Here is a 24,768-nt window from a genome sequence, read left to right as displayed (position 1 = left end):
AATAATAGCAGGATGAAATTTGTACATTCTTGTTATGAGAATAGGGGGTTTCAAGCATTCTAACTGTTGGCAATGCTCCACAGGTGTCTGCATTCTCCACATGGGAAAAAGAGCTTCATAAAATCGTGTTTGATCCTCGGTATCTCTTGCTAAACTCCGAGGAACGGAAACAGGTGTGTTCTCATAGCATTACACATATATTTAGATTTTATGTATTTAAACATTTTTTAAAAGAATATCAACTATTTGCTAGCACTATAGTTCTATATAATGTGCAGCTTTAAAGAGAACTTGTTGTGACAGAAATAGGGGTGCTGCCATTGCTGACTCCAGTATTACTCTTCCAGTAGGTACCAACCTCTGCTCCCTATTATCTCTACAAATCAGATAACATTTGAGCAGACTTTTTAATGACTAGGCCCTGGTAAGTGTAATCAGAAAAGAAGAGTTTTATGCCTACTGGAGTGGCAATGTTGAAGGGTCTGCCATTCATTTTTTTGTAAAGCTGCAGGCTATCAATACTGAGAAAGTCAGGGACCTGCCCTCCTCCCCCTTCTTCATGGTGCGAGTGGAGACTTCTTACAGTCTTCAGTTCTCCCAAAACGTAGCCCTTGCACTCAGGTTTTTTTTTTTTTTTTTTTAACCAGCGCCACAGTGTACAAAAACAAAACACCAAAATGAACCAAAAAAGTGTTTGTGAGCACACAGAACACACACACAAAAGTGGAGTGTACATAGGGTGTGTCCTATGGTCCCCTCTCAAAAAGGAAGGACCCTTTCCTGATCCCCTGGGTGCCAGGCTCCTGATGGCACAAGGTACACTTAGGTCTACCTCACCAAAAGGCCCAGTGAACCCCACTCCTCATGATCAGCTGAAGCCAACCAATGAGGACTAGGCAAGGGGCTCTCCTGAAGAGAGACGCCCCAAAGCAGAGGAAGAATGAATGAGAGGGCCACACTAGCTCCCCCTAGACTTCAGGGTAGTCCCAAAGACGGTGCCAGTGGAGACTTCTTACAGACTTCAGTTCTCCAAAAACGTAGCCCTTGCACTCAGGTTTTTTTTTTTTTTTAACCAGCGCCACAGTGTACAAAAACAAAACACCAAAATGAACCAAAAAAGTGTTTGTGAGCACACAGAACACACACACAAAAGTGGAGTGTACATAGGGTGTGTCCTATGGTCCCCTCTCAAAGAGGAAGGACCCTTTCCTGATCCCCTGGGTGCCAGGCTCCTGATGGCACAAGGTACACTTAGGTCTACCTCACCAAAAGGCCCAGTGAACCCCACTCCTCATGATCAGCTGAAGCCAACCAATGAGGACTAGGCAAGGGGCTCTCCTGAAGAGAGATGCCCCAAAGCAGAGGAAGAATGAATCAGATGGCCACACTAGCTCCCCCTAGACTTCAGGGTAGTCCCAAAGACGGTGCCAGTGGAGACTTCTTACAGACTTCAGTTCTCCAAAAAAGTAGCCCTTGCACTCAGGTTTTTTATTTTTTTAACCAGCGCCACAGTGTACAAAAACAAAACACCAAAATGAACCAAAAAAGTGTTTGTGAGCACACAGAACAAACACACAAAAGTGGAGTGTACATAGGGTGTGTTCTATGGTCCCCTCTCAAAGAGGAAGGACCCTTCCCTGATCCCCTGGGTGCCAGGCTCCTGATGGCACAAGGTACACTTAGGTCTACCTCACCAAAAGGCCCAGTGAACCCCACTCCTCATGATCAGCTGAAGCCAACCAATGAGGACTAGGCAAGGGGCTCTCCTGAAGAGAGACGCCCCAAAGCAGAGGAAGAATGAATCAGAGGGCCACACTAGCTCCCCCTAGACTTCAGGGTAGTCCCAAAGACGGTGCCAGTGGAGACTTCTTACAGACTTCAGTTCTCCAAAAACGTAGCCCTTGCACTCAGGTTTTTTTTTTTTTAACCAGCGCCACAGTGTTCAAAAACAAAACACCAAAATGAACCAAAAAAGTGTTTGTGAGCACACAGAACACGCACACAAAAGTGGAGTGTACATAGGGTGTGTCCTATGGTCCCCTCTCAAAGAGGAAGGACCCTTCCCTGATCCCCTGGGTGCCAGGCTCCTGATGGCACAAGGTACACTTAGGTCTACCTCACCAAAAGGCCCAGTGAACCCCACTCCTCATGATCAGCTGAAGCAAACCAATGAGGACTAGACAAGGGGCTCTCCTGAAGAGAGACGCCCCAAAGCAGAGGAAGAATGAATCAGAGGGCCACACTAGCTCCCCCTAGACTTCAGGGTAGTCCCAAAGACGGTGCCAGTGGAGACTTCTTACGGACTTCAGTTCTCCAAAAACATAGCCCTTGCACTCAGGTTTTTTTTTTTTTTTTAACCAGCACCACAGTGTACAAAAACAAAACACCAAAAGGAACCAAAAAAGTGTTTGTGAGCACACAGCGCACACACAAAAGTGGAGTGTACATAGGGTGTGTCCTATGGTCCCCTCTCAAAGAGGAAGGATCCTTCCCTGATCCCCTGGGGTGCCAGGCTCCTGATTGCACAAGGTACACTTAGGTCTACCTCACCAAAAGGCCCAGTGAACCCCACTCCTCATGATCAGCTGAAGCCAACCAATGAGGACTAGGCAAGGGGCTCTCCTGAAGAGAGACGCCCCAAAGCAGAGGAAGAATGAATCAGAGGGCCACACTAGCTCCCCCTAGACTTCAGGGTAGTCCCAAAGACGGTGCCAGTGGAGACTTCTTACAGACTTCAGTTCTCCAAAAACGTAGCCCTTGCACTCAGGTTTTTTTTTTTTAACCAGCGCCACAGTGTACAAAAACAAAACACCAAAATGAACCAAAAAAGTGTTTGTGAGCACACAGAACACACACACAAAAGTGGAGTGTACATAGGGTGTGTCCTATGGTCCCCTCTCAAAGAGGAAGGACCCTTTCCTGATCCCCTGGGTGCCAGGCTCCTGATGGCACAAGGTACACTTAGGTCTACCTCACCAAAAGGCCCAGTGAACCCCACTCCTCATGATCAGCTGAAGCCAACCAATGAGGACTAGGCAAGGGGCTCTCCTGAAGAGAGACGCCCCAAAGCAGAGGAAGAATGAATCAGAGGGCCACACTAGCTTCCCCTAGACTTCAGGGTAGTCCCAAAGATGGTGCCAGTGGAGACTTCTTACAGACTTCAGTTCTCCAAAAACGTAGCCCTTGCACTCAGGTTTTTTATTTTTTTAACCAGCGCCACAGTGTACAAAAACAAAACACCAAAATGAACCAAAAAAGTGTTTGTGAGCACACAGAACACACACACAAAAGTGGAGTGTACATAGGGTGTGTCCTATGGTCCCCTCTCAAAGAGGAAGGACCCTTCCCTGATCCCCTGGGTGCCAGGCTCCTGATGGCACAAGGTACACTTAGGTCTACCTCACCAAAAGGCCCAGTGAACCCCACTCCTCATGATCAGCTGAAGCCAACCAATGAGGACTAGGCAAGGGGCTCTCCTGAAGAGAGACGCCCCAAAGCAGAGGAAGAATGAATCAGAGGGCCACACTAGCTCCCCCTAGACTTCAGGGTAGTCCCAAAGATGGTGCCAGTGGAGACTTCTTACAGACTTCAGTTCTCCAAAAACGTAGCCCTTGCACTCAGGTTTTTTTTTTTTTAACCAGCGCCACAGTGTACAAAAACAAAACACCAAAATGAACCAAAAAAGTGTTTGTGAGCACACAGAACACGCACACAAAAGTGGAGTGTACATAGGGTGTGTCCTATGGTCCCCTCTCAAAGAGGAAGGACCCTTCCCTGATCCCCTGGGTGCCAGGCTCCTGATGGCACAAGGTACACTTAGGTCTACCTCACCAAAAGGCCCAGTAAACCCCACTCCTCATGATCAGCTGAAGCCAACCAATGAGGACTAGGCAAGGGGCTCTCCTGAAGAGAGACGCCCCAAAGCAGAGGAAGAATGAATGAGAGGGCCACACTAGCTCCCCCTAGACTTCAGGGTAGTCCCAAAGACGGTGCCAGTGGAGACTTCTTACAGACTTCAGTTCTCCAAAAACGTAGCCCTTGCACTCAGGTTTTTTTTTTTTTTAACCAGCGCCACAGTGTACAAAAACAAAACACCAAAATGAACCAAAAAAGTGTTTGTGAGCACACAGAACACACACACAAAAGTGGAGTGTACATAGGGTGTGTCCTATGGTCCCCTCTCAAAGAGGAAGGACCCTTTCCTGATCCCCTGGGTGCCAGGCTCCTGATGGCACAAGGTACACTTAGGTCTACCTCACCAAAAGGCCCAGTGAACCCCACTCCTCATGATCAGCTGAAGCCAACCAATGAGGACTAGGCAAGGGGCTCTCCTGAAGAGAGACGCCCCAAAGCAGAGGAAGAATGAATCAGAGGGCCACACTAGCTCCCCCTAGACTTCAGGGTAGTCCCAAAGATGGTGCCAGTGGAGACTTCTTACAGACTTCAGTTCTCCAAAAACGTAGCCCTTGCACTCAGGTTTTTTATTTTTTTAACCAGCGCCACAGTGTACAAAAACAAAACACCAAAATGAACCAAAAAAGTGTTTGTGAGCACACAGAACACACACACAAAAGTGGAGTGTACATAGGGTGTGTCCTATGGTCCCCTCTCAAAGAGGAAGGACCCTTCCCTGATCCCCTGGGTGCCAGGCTCCTGATGGCACAAGGTACACTTAGGTCTACCTCACCAAAAGGCCCAGTGAACCCCACTCCTCATGATCAGCTGAAGCCAACCAATGAGGACTAGGCAAGGGGCTCTCCTGAAGAGAGACGCCCCAAAGCAGAGGAAGAATGAATCAGAGGGCCACACTAGCTCCCCCTAGACTTCAGGGTAGTCCCAAAGACGGTGCCAGTGGAGACTTCTTACAGACTTCAGTTCTCCAAAAACGTAGCCCTTGCACTCAGGTTTTTTTTTTTTTTAACCAGCGCCACAGTGTACAAAAACAAAACACCAAAATGAACCAAAAAAGTGTTTGTGAGCACACAGAACACACACACAAAAGTGGAGTGTACATAGGGTGTGTCCTATGGTCCCCTCTCAAAGAGGAAGGACCCTTCCCTGATCCCCTGGGTGCCAGGCTCCTGATGGCACAAGGTACACTTAGGTCTATCTCACCAAAAGGCCCAGTGAACCCCACTCCTCATGATCAGCTGAAGCCAACCAATGAGGACTAGGCAAGGGGCTCTCCTGAAGAGAGACGCCCCAAAGCAGAGGAAGAATGAATCAGAGGGCCACACTAGCTCCCCCTAGACTTCAGGGTAGTCCCAAAGACGGTGCCAGTGGAGACTTCTTACAGACTTCAGTTCTCCAAAAACGTAGCCCTTGCACTCAGGTTTTTTTTTTTTTTAACCAGCGCCACAGTGTACAAAAACAAAACACCAAAATGAACCAAAAAAGTGTTTGTGAGCACACAGAACACACACACAAAAGTGGAGTGTACATAGGGTGTGTCCTATGGTCCCCTCTCAAAGAGGAAGGACCCTTCCCTGATCCCCTGGGTGCCAGGCTCCTGATGGCACAAGGTACACTTAGGTCTATCTCACCAAAAGGCCCAGTGAACCCCACTCCTCATGATCAGCTGAAGCCAACCAATGAGGACTAGGCAAGGGGCTCTCCTGAAGAGAGACGCCCCAAAGCAGAGGAAGAATGAATCAGAGGGCCACACTAGCTCCCCCTAGACTTCAGGGTAGTCCCAAAGACGGTGCCAGTGGAGACTTCTTACGGACTTCAGTTCTCCAAAAACATAGCCCTTGCACTCAGGTTTTTTTTTTTTTTTTTTAACCAGCACCACAGTGTACAAAAACAAAACACCAAAAGGAACCAAAAAAGTGTTTGTGAGCACACAGCGCACACACAAAAGTGGAGTGTACATAGGGTGTGTCCTATGGTCCCCTCTCAAAGAGGAAGGATCCTTCCCTGATCCCCTGGGGTGCCAGGCTCCTGATTGCACAAGGTACACTTAGGTCTACCTCACCAAAAGGCCCAGTGAACCCCACTCCTCATGATCAGCTGAAGCCAACCAATGAGGACTAGGCAAGGGGCTCTCCTGAAGAGAGACGCCCCAAAGCAGAGGAAGAATGAATCAGAGGGCCACACTAGCTTCCCCTAGGCGTCAAGGTAGTCCCAAATACCTACATACTGCAATCCAAGTGAAGAAAGACACATAAATAAATGCAGGTGACACACAGGTGGAGAGAAAATAGATAAAAGAAAATAAAAAAAGGTGCCAATACAGGTGCAATGGCTAAGCCTTGCAGATTGATAACAAAAATTGTCCCAGTCTTGGTCAAAAAGCCAACAATAGCACAAGAGGTGTGTGCAAAAAAAAAAAAGGGGGTGTTGTGGCACTGCATGTACTCTGTCTTCCTGACTCCTGGTCAGACAAGGCAGTACTTCTCAAATCAGGAAGGAACACTAGGTAAGTCCTGCCTACCCCCCACCTTACATTGTGGACGCTCAGTTTGGATTCCTTCCGATGAGGAAGGTCCTTCAAGATTGGACATTGATAAGAAAAAGTACTACAGTTGATCATATCCAGAAGGCCCAGTGCCCCTGTTCTCAGGTGTTTGAGGAGCACTACACTGAAATGCAAAACCCAGCATTCATAGACAAAACCCATCCACCCATGAGCCCTAATGTATGTGTCAATGAGGTGATGAGGTGCAACACTATGCCATATAGAATATTTATCCTTGCTGCATAGCTAACACAAGTCATTGCCTAGAGAGGCAGGGCTATAAGGGTGGCACTCAAAAACCCACATGTCATTGTAATACCATTAACACATTCCTGTGAGCAATAAAGGTTCCATACTGTAGCCCTCGTACCTCCTAGTATCATCCAAGGGGTATGAAAAAGAAAGAGCACCACCCCAATAGGTGATAGATCAAGTATGTTTATTTCATCATAAAAAGCCAAAAAGTCAAGTTAATGCATTTCAGGGGCTCTAAGGTGCTGCTGAAAATAACTGGTATTGGGGCGGAATGGGTTTAAATTATAAATGAGCACTGTGTTTTAAAAGCAGACACCAACAGCTGATTTAAGTACAAATCAAGAACAGTTAAAAAAAACATCAATTTAAAGATGTAAAAAACCTAAAAGAAAATCGTTATAGTTTTCCATTTAGTACTTAGTATGAAGTGCAGGAACCAATCAAAATTCACTCTGCCTAGGTCAAACCAGTACAAGATGGATATTCATTTCATGGTATGATTCACTTTCAGGTCTTTGAACAGTTTGTAAAGACTCGAATCAAGGAAGAATATAAAGAAAAAAGGAGTAAATTAATGCTTGCCAAAGAAGAATTTAAAAAGCTTCTTGAAGAATCCAAGCTGTCTCCAAGGTATTCTAATCAGCACTCAACAAATGGATTGCTTTCCTGACATCTAACTTTACAATAGTTATGTTCTTTTACTTGTATGCCATTTTTATTTAACATATTTTTAAATTATTGCTAGGTAGAGGAATGGTTTCACTGTAGAAAAAAAAAAAAAAGAAAAGAAAGAAGCAGGTAGATAAAAATGCTAAATACATGTATATTATTCTAGGGAATTTTCTTAGGCTTTAGGTTTTTAAAAAGACTATAATCTTTTAACATTATTTTTACATAAGTGTGTAAAAGAAATCTTAGACCATTATTTATGTGCTAATGATTGTGTTGCGTAGTGTTGTACTTTACTGCTTTTCCTTAAAACCACTTGCCGACTGCCTAACGCCGATCTACGTCGGCAGTCAGCCCCTCACAGGCAAAGTGACGTAGGGCTACGTCACTAACTTGTGAGGGTCTAGGGAGCGAGCGCGCGCCCCCGGAGGCGCGCTCCCGCTCCCGCGTGGTCACAGACCCCCCCGCGCGTGTGACCAGCGGACCCGATGTCCGCCGGTCACTCGGCGATCGGCGGGGGAGAGGGAGAATGTCAGGCAGCTTGTGTAAACAAGCCACCTGTCATTCTCCTTGCTGTTAGGTTACTGATCACTCGGATCTAGTATGTAGATCCGTTGATCAGTGTCCATACAGCTCAAGCCCCAGCCAATCACAGTAGAAAGCACGCCCCTAGGGACACACACAGCCCCTCCCTCCCAAATAAAGTTAACCCCTTCACTACCAGTGTATTTTTACAGTAACAATGCATATATATAGCACTGATTACTGTAGAAATGTCACTGGTAACCCCAAAAGTGTCAAAAATGTCAGTCAAGGGTCCGATCTGTCCGCCGCAATGTCGCAGTACCGCAAAAAAAATCGCAGATCGCCGCCATTACACGTTAAAAAAAAAAACAACAAAAATGACAGAAATCTTTCCCTTTGTTAGTAAACGCAATAACTTTTGCGCAAACCAATCAAAATACGCTTTTTGTGATTTTTTTTTTACCAAACATAGGTAGCATAAAACAAATTGGCCGAAAAAGTAAAAAAATTTTGATTTTTAAATTTTTTTTTGGGGAATTTCATATAAAAAAATGTGAAAAATATTGCTATTTTTGCAAAATTTACGCTCTTTTTTTGTTTTTAGCGCGTGATCAAAAAATCGCACAGGTGATCAAACACCAAAAGAAAGCTCTGTTTGTGGGAAAAAAAGGACGCCAAATTCGTTTAGGTACAGCGTCGCACGACCGCGCAATTGTCCGTTAAAGTCACGCAGTGCCGAATCGCAAAATACCCCCTGGTCGGAATGGGGGTAAAATCTTCCGGGGCTTAAGTGGTTAAAGTGAATATAAAGGCAGAAGGTTTTCTATGCATTAAGATAAAAAAACCTTCTGTGTGCAGCAGCCACCCTCCCGAGCCTTTATTTATCCAGTGATGTTGTCTAAGCTGCCTGGGACTCCCCTCCTCATTGGCTGACACAGCAGCATGGATTGATTGGATCCCACTGCTGTCAATCAAAATAATTTAGCCAATCAGGAGAGAGAGGGGGCAGGGCCGGGTCGCGGCTCTGTGACTGAATGGACACAGGGAGCTTTGACTCTGCTCGGGTGCCCCCATAGCATGCTGTTAGCTGTAGGGGCAGTCAACACGGACCCGAGAAGAGGAGGATCTAGGCCAATCTGTGTAAAACCATCTGCACAGAGGAGGTAAGTATAACATGTTTGTGTAGGGGAGATTACTGTACTAACATCAGATAGTTAGTACAGCGGCTCCTCCTAAACTGTCAGTTTTTTTTTCCCTCAGTCCCGCTGAGCTGAACGGAAAAAAAAACAATAGTGTCTACGAGGCTTTACAGTTCAAATCAAGTCAACCAAGGCATGAAAAACCTAAAGAGCTCCCACTTGCGGTGAACCTATAAATATCTGTGCTTTGTGCATTGGTCCAAATCATTTGGTGGAGGGGGGGTAATGGTGTGGGGTTGTTATTCAGGGGTTGGGCTTGGCCCCTTAGTTTCAGTGAAGGGAACTTTTAAGGCGTCAGCATACCAAGACATTTTGGACAATTTCATGCTGCCAACTTTGTGGGAACAGTTTGGGGATGGCCCCTTCCTGCTCCAACATGACTGCGCACCAGTGCACAAAGCAAGGTCCATAAAGACATGGATATATATCTGCATGGAGTTCAGTTTTAAAGTAATTGAGTACATGACCAGCATCACACATAGACTGCAGCCTTTCCCAGTGGACCTCATGAGTTGGGCTTACTGTAAATTATTTATCAATCTGTTTTTTTTTTTTTTTTGTTTATTTTAGAACCACCTTTAAGGAATTTGCAGAGAAATATGGAAGAGACCAGCGTTTCCGTGTGGTTCAGAAAAAGAAAGACCAGGAACATTTTTTCAACCAGTTTATAAATTTGCTGAAAAAAAGGGACAAAGAAAATAGACTGCGACTAAGAAAAATGAGATAGAATGCCCGCTATACAACACTGTACATTGCAGACAAAAGGGAAGTATTTTCTTTATCATTTATCAGATGGAGAAAATGTCAAACGGACAGTACATTTCGGGTGACCTAACCTGCCTACTTTATAAAGGGTATCTCTGAAAATAAATAGAAATGAAATTCTACACTAAATAATGTTTCATATTGAAGCTATTTTTATAACATCATGGTCAGTGTCCCTCTATTCGCCATTATGATGTAAGTTACTGTATGTATTTAGTTGCTTTGATTATGCAAATTACTGTTATGATGCACAATGTATAAAGTCAAAATAAAGTGACATTATAAGCCTATTACGTTATTCTGTAAGAACAACTTTTTTTGTAAAAGTTAATCCCTTTATTTTTTATTATTTTGTGTTTATTTTTGTAAAGCACATTCCTGGTTAACACCCATGTAAACTGTATTTCTTGACAGGTAAAATGCTGTATTGATGTTATAATGTCATTGTCTGAGTGATGAAATGATGATTAATCTTGTTGTGAAAGTGTGACTATGTTAAACTGTCATTAGCTCAAAGACGTAGACACAGCTGTCACTCTGTACTTGCTCTGAAACACTTAAAACACGTAACTTGTTCACCAAAGTTACTGAGTTATTTTGTAAAGCCATTAAAATGTAAAGTTACTTTTTTTATTGTATACCTACAGTATGCATGGGATTTTTCTCATCCACTTTGTATACACAAAATATTTGAACTTTTTTTTTTTTTAACAATAAAAATTTTAAGAAAACTCATGTCCAGGCTTCAGAGTTTATTTTATTATAATTACAGTATCTCACAAAAGTCAGTACACCCCTCACATTTTTGTAAATATTTTATTCTATCTTTTCATGTGACAACACTGAAGAAATGACACTTTGTGACAATGTAAAGTAGTGAGTGTACAGGTTGTGTAACAGTGTACATTTGCTGTCCCCTCAAAACTCAAGCTTCCAAAGAGAAAAAGTGACCGCACTCAGAGGTGAATGAACTTGAAGTGTTTATTCCCATTCATAAAAGACAACGGTGCATCGAACAGACATGGACACGGTTAACGCGTTTCACGACTCTGTAGGTCGCTTACTCATATGAATGGGAATAAACACTTCAAGTTCATTCACCTCTGAGTGCGGTCACTTTTTCTCTTTGGAAGCTTGATTACTGGATGGCGGATCCGACCAGCACCTGAGCGGCTTTTCCTGTGTTGTTTTAACCCTCAAAACTCAACACACAGTCATTAATGTCTAATAAAATATTTACAAAAATGTGAGGGGTGTACTTACTTTTGTGAGATACTGTATATGTTATTTAATCTTCGGCTCCTGCTCTTAGAATTTCTCCCACTCATGCTCCTTTTTCTCCTCCATCTTTAGCCCCATCTTTCATCTGACTGCTGTCCCTCCTGCCTCAGTTGCTCCTCCTTCTTTTACACCTATTGCTCCTCCCCCTCTCCCCTTGCACTTCTCTCACCGCTGCTTCTCCTTACAGATAATGTTCTCTTTCTTCTACTGCTACACATTCTCCTGCTTCCTCTGCTGCTCCTCCTGCTTCTGCTGCACTAACACTCACTGCCCTGTTCTCCTCCCACTAAATCTTCCCCTCCGCCTGCTTCCTCTACTGCTCTGATGCCTCTACTGCTTCTCCTCCCACTGCCTCTTTGCTTCTTCCACCAGATTCTGCTCTTCCTTTCAATGCCCCTGTGCAAATCCCTATGATCCTGCTTCTGTTGATGTTTTGGAAGTTCTTTCAACTACTGTGCTCATGCATATGCTGCACTTCCACCTACTGCCCTGTGTTCCCTCCTTTGCTTCCCCTGCTGCTCCACCCCTATTACCCTTGTGCTTCTCCTGCTGCTGCTTCTGCCGCTCCTCTGGTTCCTGCTGCACTTTTCTCCTACTTCTTTTTCTTACACTTCTTTCACCTTTTTCACCTTCTCCTAGTGCTGCATCTCTGTATACTGCCCTTATGTTCCTCCTCCCACTGTTGTAGGAGGAAGAACACATGTGCCACATGCTGTACCACCTACCCCCCCCCCCATTTCCCCTACTGCATCTTCTTTTACAACTTTTATACCTCCTCCCATTGACCCTGCTGCACCTTCTCCCACTGCCCTTGCTGTACCTCCTCCCACTGCCTTTTCTGTATCTCCCCCCACTGTCCCTGTTTCACCTCCACTCACTGCACCTGCTGTGCCACCTCCCCCCATTTCCCCTGCTGAACTTCCTCCCACTACCGATTGTGTACCTCCTCCCACTGCCCCTGTTGCACTTCCACTTGCTGCACCTGCTGTACAACCTCCCTCCATTTCCCCTGCTGCACCTCCTCTTACACATTTTGTACCTCATCCCATTGACCCTTCTGCACCTTCTCCAATTGCCCCTGCTGAACCTCCTCCCACTGCCTTTTCTGTACCTCCTCCCATTGCCCCTGTTGCACCTCCACTCGCTGCACCTGCTGTACCCCCTTCCCCCATTTCCCCTGCTGCACCTCCTCTTACACATTTTGTACCTCCTCCCATTGTCCCTGCTGCACCTCTTTCCACAGCCCCTGTTGTACCTCCTTCCACTGTCTTTTCTGCATCTCCTCCCAATGCTCCTGTTGCACCTCCACTCACTGCCCCTGCTGTTCCAAGTTCCAACCCCCATTTCCCCTTCTGAACTTCCTTCTACTACTGCTTGTGAACCTCCTCCCACTGCCCCTGTTGCACTTCCACTCACTACACCTGCTGGACCACCCCCCATTACCCCTCCTGTACCTCCTCCTACTACCCCTTGTGTACCTCCTCCCTCTGTCCCTGTTGCACCTCCTTTTACTGTCCCTGCTGTTCCTCCTCTGTACCTCTTTCCTCTGCCCCTGCTGTGCCTCCTCAAACTAACCCTGCTGCACCTTCTCCCATTGCCCCTCCTCCCACTTTCCTTGCTGCTCCTCCTACTCATGCTGCTCTTCCTCCCACTGCTACTGATACTTCTCCACCTTGATAAAAATGAGGCCTCACAATACTCATTTTATGGACTCTGCCTCTGATGTGTGCAATGTATTTTTGAAGTCATCGTTCTGTAGCCTCTACCAATTTCCAGAATTACCTAGTACAGCTCATAAAAGAAGGAATGGATCCTGGGAAATCTGAAATATATTTTACATGCAGTTTTGCTTAAAAAATGTGGAAGCTATCTACAAGTGTATTGTACACCTGGTGCAATGCTCTATAAGAATGATTCCTTGTTAAGAAGTGTATAGGATCAGACAACACTTTAGTATTGATTCCTTGTGCATTACATCAATAAATAGCTTAAGAATAACAAATTGCTACTCAGGCATCGGTTCACTATATCTACAACATCTATTTTATTACAAATGAATTTTTTTTTACCCTCTCAGCCATACTGATCTTGTTAAACATTCTTGGATGAAAAGACTTCTGAAGCATAGACAGAAAATGTATAATCGAATCGATAATATATTATCCTTTTTTCAGTGCCTAGATTCAGGGATATAAAAAAAAAGTTGTAGAGCCTACAGCATCTATCTTGTAGACACAACAAATCGTCAGGCACACTGCTAACCAGGAGACAAATACTGCTTAAAGCTAAACTCCAGTCTTCCTTCAGCCTTGCACAGTTGTGCAGGCTTCTCTCCTGTACTGAATTGATTTCACTTAACACTGTAAGCTTCTCACAGTGTGCATAAGAAGCTCCAGCAAGTCAGAGCACGCTTCAGTAACTGGCTGGAATGTGTCCAGCACCAATCTAGCCCTTTCCTTCTTTAGGCCTAGTTCACACTGGCGTGATTTCCGATGCGACTTGAGTCACAAGGATAAACATGACAAGGGAAATCACATTGTTTTCAAAGGTGTCCATTCACATCAATGAAACCGAGCACGGAGCGATTTTAGTAAAGGATACCTGTACTACTATGGTGCGATTCCTGTGTGATTTTGGTCCCATATAATATACAAGCCTTATCAAAGTTACACCAAAGTTGCATCCAAGTTGCATCTAAGTCACAATTAAGTCTAACTACTTAATAGCATGTTGTATCGTAGCAGTGTGAACCTAGCCTTACTATCCCTGGCTGGTTCCTTTCATTCATTGGATTTCAGTTGTTTCAATCAGTTGTTTCATCATGTGTAGGCATTACCTAGCATAGTCTACTGCTTTGTACAGCTTCCCCAACCAGCCATGATCTACCTGCATTGCATAGAGAAGCAAATACGACCAGTGATGATATCACTGGTTCTAAAATAAGATTTGTAATGAAAAGGAAAAGGTTTTTTTTTCGTGAAAGGGGAGATGTGAACCAGTAAGGCAACATATAAAAATAAGGCAACATATAAAAAGATTAAACTTCAACATTAAACTGAGGTGGAATAAAATTGTATCTCTTGTTGGCTATCATGAATCACCCGTAAAGCCCCGTACACACGCAACGATTATCGGCCGACCGATCGTCCGTCTTTTGTCCAGAGTGGTGTTTTGTTGGTTGGAATGTGCCTAGACTGCACACGAATTTTCTCGCCCAACAAAATTCTACTTCAGAAGTGATGTCATGTGTTGGTTTGCTTTCTTTGTGTTCTTTCTTCTCTGAGCATGCCCAGACTTGCTCATTAGATTTTTCCCTGTCGAAATCTGTACTGACTGCACGAAAATTGGACGTGTTTTGACGGCGGACAAAAATTTTATAGCTTGCACACCAGATTTTTTCGGCCGAAAAGTCGGAGTTGGTTGTCGGAAGCATCATTCTAACAAGCCAAAAATCGGCAGATCGGTCGTTGGACGAAAATTCCCTGCCGATTTTCGATGCGTGTGTACGAGGCTTAAAGCGGAGTTCCGGGCACAGATGTCATTTTTTTTAGAAGAAATACTTACTTATAAAATTTCTTCCACAGCGTTTCCATCTCTCTTGTGGGCAGCTGAAGCTGGCGCGGTCCTCTTCTGTGTCTTCTTCCGCGTCTTCTTGTCCCAGAATGCGCCACACCGGCCCCTCTCGTCACTTCCGGCGCCGCATTCCTCCACAGCTTCTGGGCGTCGCCCGGAAATGACGAGCGGGGCCGGTGCCGTCGCATTGATTCCGTTCAGCTCCCAGGAATCATAGCGAGGCAGGAAGTGACGGGGTGAGCCGCGGCTCCGAGGGAGGAAGTACTCTGAGGTGAGTATCTTCGATCTTCAATTGCAAGGTAAGTAAACAAAAAAAAAAAAAATAACTATCCAATTCCATTTCAGGTGATGCATACCTAGCGGAGGGGCACAAAAAAAATATTGTTTTTGTGCCCGGAACTCCGCTTTAAGGCTGTAATTCATGACCTGACTACACATATGGCAATGTTGATGCTGCCAATCAGTTTTCAGCCACAAGTGTTTGTTGTCAGTGTCTGGTTTCAAGAAATCAAATAAAGATAAAGGTAAGGAAAGTAGGGTTGCACAGATACCGATAATGGTATTGGTGCCAAAACTAGGCATATGTACGAGTACTTGTGCAGAGGCTTTGATACCCAAATTGATACCTTTGCAGTGCCATCTGAGCCCATACATACTTTGTATGGGCTCAAATCCCACCACAAAGGTATTGGTACTTGGTGTCAACAAGTACTTGTCCAAAAGTATCGTTATTCATACTCGCCGGTGAAAAAATTGTATCAGTGTAACCCTAGTGGAAAGTATAAGGCCTCATGCACATTTGAGCAAACTTGCTTTGTGCACTGGTGCACAGTCATGTTGGAATAGGAAGGGGCCTTCCCAAACTGTTCCCACAGAGTTGGGAGCATGAAATTGTTCAAAATGTCTTGATATGCTGACATCATAAGGGTTCCCTTCACTGGAACTAAGAGGCCAACCCCACACCATAATCCTCCCTCCACCAAATGATTTGGACAAATGCCCAAAGCAAGGTCTATAAAGACATGAATAAGTGAGTTTGAGGTGGAGGAACTTGACTGGCCTGCACAGAGTCCAGACAACAACCCGATAGAACACCTTTGGAATGAATTAGAGCAGAAACTGCGAGTCAGGCATTCATGTCCACTTCAGTGCCTGACTTCACAAATGTGCTTCTCGAAGAATAGTCAAACATGCCCATAGACACACTCCTAAACCTTGAGGACAGCCTTCCTAGAAGAGTTGAAGCTGTTTTAGCTGCAAAGGGTGGGCCAACTCAATATTGAACCCTACGGACTAAGACTGGGATGCCATTAAAGTTCATGTGCGTGTAAAGGCATGTGTCCCAAAACTTTTGGTAATATAGTGTATATATATATATATATATATACATACAGTATCTCACAAAAGTGAGTACACCCCTCACATGTTTGTAAATATTTTATTATACCTTTTCATGTGACAACGCTGAAGAAATGACACTTTGCTACAATGTAAAGTAGTGAGTGTACAGCTTGTATAACAGTGTAAATTTGCTGTCCCCTCAAAATAACTCAACATACAGCCATTAATGTCTAAACCGCTGACAACAAAAGTGAGTACACCCCTAAGTGACAATGTCCAAATTGGACCCAAAGTGTCAATATTTTGTGTGGCCACCATTATTTTCCAGCACTGCCTTAACCCTCTTGGGCATTGAGTTCACCAGAGCTTCACAGGTTGCCGCTGGAGTCCTCTTCCACTCTTCCATGATGACATCACGGAACTGGTGGATGTGATAGACGTTGCGCTCCTTCACCTTCCGTTTGAGGATGCCCCACAGATGCTCAATAAGGTTTAGGTCTGGAGACATGCTTGGCCAGTCCATCACCTTTACCCTCAGCTTCTTTAGCAAGGCAGTGGTCATATTGGAGGTGTGTTTGGGGTTGTTATGTTAGAATTCTGCCCTTCGGCCCAGTCTCCAAAGAAGGGGAACAAGCTTCAGTATGCTACATTACATGTTGGCATTTATGGTTCCCTCAATGAACTGTAGCTCCGCAGTGCCAGTAGCACTCATGCAACCTCAGACCATGACACTCCCACCACCATGCTTGACTGTAGACAAGACACACTTGTCTTTGTACTCCTCATCTGGTTGATGCCACACACGCTTGACACTATCTTAACCAAATAAGTTTATCTTGGTCTCATCAGACCGCAAGACATAGTTCCAGTAAACCATGTCCTTAGACTGCTTGTCTTCAACAAACTCTTCGTGGGCTTTCTTGTGCATCATCTTTAAAAGAGGTTTCCTTCTGGAACTACAGCCATACAGACCAATTTGATGCAGTGTGCGGCGTATGGTCTGAGCACTGACAGGCTGACCCCCACCCCTTTCAACCTCTGCAGCAATGCTGGCAGAAATCATATGTCTATTTCCCAAAGACAACCTCTGGATAGGACACTGAGCATGCGCACTCAACTTCTTTGGTAGACCATAGCGAGGCCTGTTCTGAGTGGAACCTGTCCTGTTAAACTGCTGTATGGTCTTGACCATGTGCTGCAGCTCAGTTATAGGGTCTTGGCAATCTTCTTATAGCCTAGGCCATCTTTATTTAGAGCAACAATTCTTATTTTCAGATCCTCAGAGAGTTCTTTGCCATGAGGTGCCATGTTGAACTTCCAGTGACCAGTATGAGAGAGTGAGAGTGATAACTCCAAATTTAACACACCTGCTCCCAATTCACACCTGAGACCTTGTAACACTAACGAGTCTCATGGCACCGGGGAGGGAAAATGGCTAATTGGGCACAATTTTGACATTTTCACTAAAGGGTCTACTCACTTTTGTTGCCAGTGGTTTAGACATTAATGGCTGTGTGTTGAGTTATTTTGAGGGGACAGCAAATTTACACTGTTATACAAGCTGTACACTCACTACTTTACATTGTAGAAAAGTGTAATTTCTTCTGTGTTGTCACATGAAAAGATATAATAAAATCTTTACAAAAATTTGAGGGTTGTACTCACTTTTGTGAGATACTGTATATTTATGTAAAACATACCTATACCTATATGGAAAAAATAAAAGCATGGGTACTGTGAATTGATCAAAAATGCCTATTTGAGTAGGATTTAGTAGTTTCCATAACTTTCTACAGCATTTATCAATCATTTTGTGGCTGAAAGCTTGAAAACAGTTGATGTTGACTGAAAATGAAACATAGTACTGTAAAACTGTATACTGTATGACCAGCACTTGTTGACACAAAAATGTCAAGTCAATGAAAATGAAAGTTAAGGAAAGCAGCCAGTAGGTCACAATTGAAGGCAAATGGAAACCAATTGGGCCAGAGCTCAGTTACAAATGGTTGGTTGGATGGTTGGTTGAATGCCTTGGTCAGTACCAGGGCATTCTGAGCATACAATGTATGTTACTACACCAGTTAAAGTCATGGGCAGTCTTGAAGGTAATCTCATTAATTGGGAAAGGTCAAGTTCACCCTTCTTCACATTTTTTATAATATCGCAGAACTAAAGACTAACTCTAGGCAAAGTATGAGTTGCAGTAACTGTCAGTCTTTCAGTTCTGTTTGTGGCCCCCCTGGGGAAATTTTCCTTTGCTTTCTGTCCTTGTGACAGCTGTACAAGAAATGAGGGGAGTGACTGTCACTGTAACAAGGAAACACATAAAGCAATATAAACATTGTCTAACCTTTTCCACTCTACTAAAATGTGTTTGTTGGTGTTCCCAAGTTTTTTTGTTGGTAATATCTCCCCAATAAGCAAAAAGGTTGTAACCTTTCAGAGCCTCTAACATCAACAGCTCATTAAAAGCTAAATTTAGCACTTCACCATTTTCTCATTATATAATTATAATAATAATAAAAATAATAATAATAATAATAATACAATGTAATAATAACTATTATTAGTAGTAATGGTAGTAGTAGTAGTATTGCATAAAAGTGCAGTTTGCCTAAACTAATGAGTTGCTCTATTAAATATGTTGGTTATCTATAATAATAATAATAACATTTTTTTAAGATCAATGGTTTGCTTGCAATATATGCTTTGCATGTGAGACAGGTCCCTTAGATTGTAAGCTCCTTGATGTGAATGTACAATATGTAAAGTGCTGCGTAAAAAATTGTCAGTGTTATATAAATACCTGTAATTATTTAATAAAGCAGGGCATGCTGGGAAATTTAAAGTCCATTTTTATTTTTTGCCCTACTCATATAAATGCATAATTGTAAAATATAATTACAAAAAAGATGCAGGAAGACATGGAACTCTTTGTTCTTCCTTTCTGGGGTGTCAAGGTGAGTTTCATGTATGCCCACAATTGTGAAATGCCGCCTTTAATATTCAGTGAGCTGTTTGGAAAATGTCTGCGTATATTTCAAACTTACAGTCAGTTATGCCCTGCAGTATCTTCATGCTTGATACGATTTTGTCTTAGTAAACATCAATCCACTGTGTACTTTCCCATGGGTATAAGTGTGCTTGTTCTATCATAACTCAGATTCTTGTCAGAAATGGGTTCACATAACAACATCTGCGCAGCCAATGCACTGCAGTTTGTTTGACTTAGTGGTTGGGGCCTTCCAAAGGATAGGAAGTTCCCCATCAAAAAGGACCTCTTGAACTTGCTTCCAATATAGAATAAAAACACATTGCTCAGTTGCATACATTTGCAAGTATATGAGGAAGCTGTGTGCCACCTCAAGTCATCTCTGTGTCTTGCACTCCTACTTTAATCTATAGCAGTACCCAACTCTTACCAACCCAACCTATACAGCGATATGCAAATTGTAAGATTAGGCTCACTATAGATATTAGAACACAGTTGGACTTATTTATTTATTAGAGGTACTTATGTAACACCATCAATTCACACAGCACTTTACATATATACAGTGTTTTACATTCACATCAGCCCCTGCCCTCAAGGAACTTGCAAACTAAGGTCCCTAATTTGCATTCATACATCCACTAGGGACAATTTAGACAGAAGTCAAATAATCTACCAGCATGTCTTTGGAGTGTGGAAGAAAACTGGAGTAGCCGGAGGAAACCCACGCAGGCACAGGGAGAACATGCAAACTCCAGGCAGGTAGTGCCATGGTTGGGATTTGAAGACCCTAGTGCTGCTAAATGGAAGTAATAACAACTTAGCCACTATGACATTTAACATTTTTATTTCCACATAATTACAGTAAAATATGGGACAATTCCATAAACTTTCAACAGTTTGCCGAAATATGCTGGAAAGAAAGAGGAATGTGAAGTTAAAATGGTTTTAAAGGATATAAAAATCCCAAGATCAAACATGTAAAACTGTATATTGCAGCCTACCAGTGCTTAGGTGTGGGGGCTGCATTAGGAAAGTCATTGTCTTCTTACACTTCAAAGGACGGGGACAAACATCCTCTGTACTGCAGTTAGCTGAAATAACATTGTGTGTGTTGGATCCAATTTCTGTGACTCGTAGAAAAATGAAGCTGTCTATGGATGGTGCCAAGTCAGCAGAAGACCATGCTATCCTGGACAGAGTGGGGTTGATTTACTAAAACTGAAGCATGCAAAATCTGGTGCAGGTGTGCATAGTAGCCAATCATCTTCTACCTTCAGCTTGTTCAATTAAGCTTTGACAAAAAAAAAAAAAAAAACTGTAAGCTGATTGGTTTCTATGTAGAGCTGCACCAGACTTTGTACTATCAACTTTTAGTATCAACCCCACTGAGTCTAAAGCCTCGTACACACGCAACGATTATCGGCCGACCGACCGTCCTTTTTTTGTCCAGAGTTGTGTTTTGTTGGTTGGAATGTGCCTAGACTGCACACAAATTTTCTCAGCCAACAAAATTCTACTTCAGAAGTGATGTCATGTGTTGGTTTGCTTTCTTTGTGTTCTTTCTTCACTGAGCATGCCCAGACTTGCTCATCAGATTTTTTCCTGTCGAAATCTGTACTGACTGCACGAAAATCGGCCATTATGTTGACGGCCAACAAAAATTTTATAGTCTGCACACAGGTTTTTTTTCAGCTAAAAAGTCAGAGTTGGTTGTCGGAAGCATCATACTAACAAGCCGGAAATCGGCAGATCGGACATTGGACGAAAATTCCCTGCCAATTTTCGACGCGTGTGTACAGGGCTTTAGTTAATGCGTAAAGTGGCAGTTGAAACAAAACATTCTTCATTTTTTAAAATAGCCAGCAGGAACAAGTTCTGTTCTGACATGTTTCATGCTAGGAGGGTGCTGCGCCTAACAAGAAACATGTCAGAACAGAACTTGTTCCTGCTGGCTATTTTTATTTTATTTTTAATCAAGTATTCTTTATTGAAACATTTTTGCATTTATACATAAAACTTTCAACCAACACCTTCTCCAACCTCTATTACATTTATGTTTCTCTTATTCAATTTTCATGCATAAAACATACCTACATACATACATTTCTCAATTACCATGGATCCCTTAAGCCCCATTCTCCCACATACATTTTTCCAGTTTTCTTTTCCACTTTGTTTTCTTTAATTATTCATAGAGAGAGAAAAAGGAGAAAAAAAAGTATACCACACTACCCATTTACATCTAACCAGGATTTCCACATGTTTTCGTATTTCCTTAAATTTCTTCTCTTTTTATATACAAACTTCTCCTTCCATATTGTATCATTAACAACCTTTACCCACTCTATACTAGTCGGAGGAGCTTCTGCCAACCACCTTTGTGCAATCAACTTTCTTGTTTGAAATAGGCACCCTGACATTGCTATCTGTTTATTGCCTGTCCCCACATTCCTTTCCACATAACCCAACATACATAATTTTGGGTCCAGGTCTCAAAAGGTCCCAAAAGCCCAATTCATGGTATTGAGGACCTCCCTCCAATACCTATACAGTTTTAGGCATCTCCAAACCATGTGGATAAGGTTCCCCCTAGGGTCTCCACACCTTGGGTACTCATCATCAGGTATTCCTCTAAATATATACAACTTCAGAGGCTATTTTATATAGGAAGAATATCTTAGTTCAGACTTCTGAGAAGATGGGTAGGCCAATTACACATGTAGAATTCACTTTTTGAGGGCATACCATGCACCAGCAAACAGTTTTAGAAAATGAGAGTCCCAGTAGTTTGAAACTGAAAGATAATTTTTAATAATATTAAATTACAGAATGTCTTGTGTAATGATTTTATACATTTTAATGAATGTGGAGTTTTCCTTTAAATATGGGCCTACAGCTTAAATCCATACAGTACATGAACTATTAAAGTGGTTGTAAAGTCAGAAGGTTTTTTATCTTAATGCGTTCCATGCATTAACCCTCCTCTTATGTTAGAATTCCGTTACTATCCATGATGTTAGGGTCAGTTTTGACCCGTGTTTTAAATCAGCCATAAAATACCCTCTGAATAATTATTTATCATCAAATTTGTTTCTTACCTCTTGGTTACCTTGTTAGGCTTCTTTATCCTTGAAAAGATTGGTTTTAATATTTTTGGTGTAACCCCTAGACCTTTCTTTTGATAGCATACCTCTCATTGTCAAATTTAAAAAATGGTAAAATAAAGTCAGCAACTCTGAAATGAATTTGTCCTATGTTTCTTCACTTTATTTAGAGAAGCAAACAAGCAGGAAAAGAGATAGGCCCCTCCCTAACTACAGCTCACAGGGTTGAGAGGGGATTGGCTGTCACTGTTACTAAGTAGGGATGATCGAACTTTTGAAAAGTTCGGTTCGACCAGAACACCCGAACTTCCCGAAAGTTCGGTTCGGATTTCAGAACCCCATTGAAATCAATGGGACCCGAACTTCTGGAATCAAAAAACACCACTTTTAAGCCCTAAAACCCAAATAAATGCCATTAAAAAGTGCCTAGGGTTCTGGGTCATGCCCCAGGGACTATTAATCACACAAAAAAAGTTCTTAAAAATTGTCGTTTTTGATAGAGAGCCAATTATTGAAAAAATTAAAAAAAAAAGAGATTTCTTTGGATTTAGTGTCTGGGGGTCTAAAAGGTGTACCTGTGAAGTTTCAGCTCTGTAGCATGTCCAGAACCAGAATTACAGCATACCAAACCTTCAAAAATGACTTTTTTGCTTAACCGCACCTTTCTTTTGCTCCTAATCAACGGCTCAGCCAATGTGTATGATGGGGACATAATGCAGTGCACTGGGAACAAGATTAGAGTTTTTTTTTTAAAAAGGTGCTGTCTCTTTAAATGTGCATATAATTAACGGGTGTATTTCCACAATGGGGCTATTATTACCAAATGTTTCAAGAAGTCCAAAGATGTATGTAATTGCACTTTATTTCATGTAAAATGGTGTTTGGTGCACTTTAACTTGAATTCTCACAAGAAACAGACATATATGCACGGATACATTGAGGGTTAGGGTTAGGGGTAGGGGCCACAATGTAGTGCACAGTGAACAAGATTCGAGATGTTTTGGATGAATACTGTTGTCTCTTGACTTTGAATAGAAGTAAAGGATGCTTAAAAATTGGGCATTTGGTGGTGCGGACGATGCCTTGACACCATATCCCTATGAAAGTGCTGGTAATGAAGGCAATAATTGCCTTTGTAAGGAAAGAAATTACAATGATATGCATCTGTGTGACAGGTGCACAAAAATTGTTGTTTGGGTGTTGGCGGAGCCATACCACTGTAAGCCCAAAGAGCTGGTGTTGAAGAAGGCGTAAAAATTATGAAGGTGTGCACATGTGGAACAGGTGCGCAAACATGGTAGTTTTGGTGTTGGCGGAGCCTCCCCACCATAACCCCAAAGAGCTGGCTTTGAAGGAGGCCCAAAAATTGTAAAGGTGTGCACCTGTGGAACAGGTTCGCAAACATGGTAGTTTTTGTTTAGCATAGCCTCCCCACCTTAACCCCAAAGAGCTGGTGTTGAAGGAGGCCCAAAAATTGTAAAGGTGTGCACATGTGGAACAGGTGCGCAAACATTGTAGTTTTTGTTTTAGCATAGCCTCCCCACCTTAACCCCAAAGAGCTGGTGTTGAAGGAGGCCCAAAAATTGTAAAGGTGTGCACCTGTGGAACAGGTGCGCAAACATTGTAGTTTTTGTTTTAGCATAGCCTCCCCACCTTAACCCCAAAGAGCTGGTGTTGAAGGAGGCCCAAAAATTGTAAAGGTGTGCCCCTGTGGAACAGGTGCGCAAACATTGTAGTTTTTGTTTTAGCATAGCCTCCCCACCTTAACCCCAAAGAGCTGGTGTTGAAGGAGGCCCAAAAATTGTAAAGGTGTGCACCTGTGGAACAGGTGCGCAAACATTGTAGTTTTTGTTTTAGCATAGCCTCCCCACCATAACCCCAAAGAGCTGGTGTTGAAGGAGGCCCAAAAATTGTAAAGGTGTACACATGTGGAACAGGTGCGCAAACATTGTAGTTTTTGTTTTAGCATAGCCTCCCCACCTTAACCCCAAAGAGCTGGTGTTGAAGGAGGCCCGAAAATTGTAAAGGTGTGCACCTGTGGAACAGGTGCGCAAACATTGTAGTTTTTGTTATAACCAAAATGAGGTTCTGTGAACGTAAAGAGAATGAGAGGAGGGTTTGAGGGTGGCACTATGGTCCAGGCTTAAACTGAGGCTCAACTGCCACATCACAACGATAGCCTAGTCTACAAGGTCTGCATCTGAGTCGGTGGAGAGTCTCGTTCGATGGTCTGTGACGAATCCTCCTGCTGCGCTGAATGCCCGTTCCGATAGGACACTGGAAGCAGGGCAGGCCAACAACTCCATGGCATACTGGGCCAGTTCTGGCCAGTGGTCTAATCTTAAGACCCAGTATGCCAGTGGATCGGATTCGTCACATGAAAAGCCCTCTGTGTCACTTTGTGCCCTCACGTAATCGTCCACCATGTGATGCAGACGCTGTCGATGCGATGTGGCAGCTGAGAGGCCTGGGCAGTGAGGACTAAAAAAAGACCGAAAGGCATCCGTCAACCGCACGCCTTCTCCAACGCTCCTCTCGTGACCACCAGTAGAATCCATGGTAGGTTGTCCCCGCCCCTGCACCCTACGGGAGTCGGGGAACATG

General features: G+C 43.3%; 1 protein-coding gene across 1 annotated transcript in view; it reads left to right on the top strand.

Moving 5' to 3' along the window:
- The window catches only part of TCERG1L (transcription elongation regulator 1 like), a 417,427-nt gene extending 406,822 nt beyond the window's left edge, over positions 1–10,605 (top strand). The window contains exons 11-13 of the mRNA XM_082267390.1: positions 84–173; positions 7,224–7,342; positions 9,676–10,605. Of these exons, the coding sequence (XP_082123516.1) occupies positions 84–173; positions 7,224–7,342; positions 9,676–9,832 (366 nt within the window). The 3' untranslated portion in view covers positions 9,833–10,605. The remainder of the gene's footprint in view (positions 1–83; positions 174–7,223; positions 7,343–9,675) is intronic.
- Positions 10,606–24,768: the final 14,163 nt, after the last annotated feature.

This window comes from Pelophylax lessonae (genome assembly GCF_965119305.1).
Source record: "Pelophylax lessonae genome assembly, chromosome: 9".
NCBI classification, from domain to species: domain Eukaryota; kingdom Metazoa; phylum Chordata; class Amphibia; order Anura; family Ranidae; genus Pelophylax; species Pelophylax lessonae.
The sequence above is the reverse complement of the archived record's forward strand: the minus strand, read 5'-3'. Positions and strand labels throughout refer to the sequence as shown.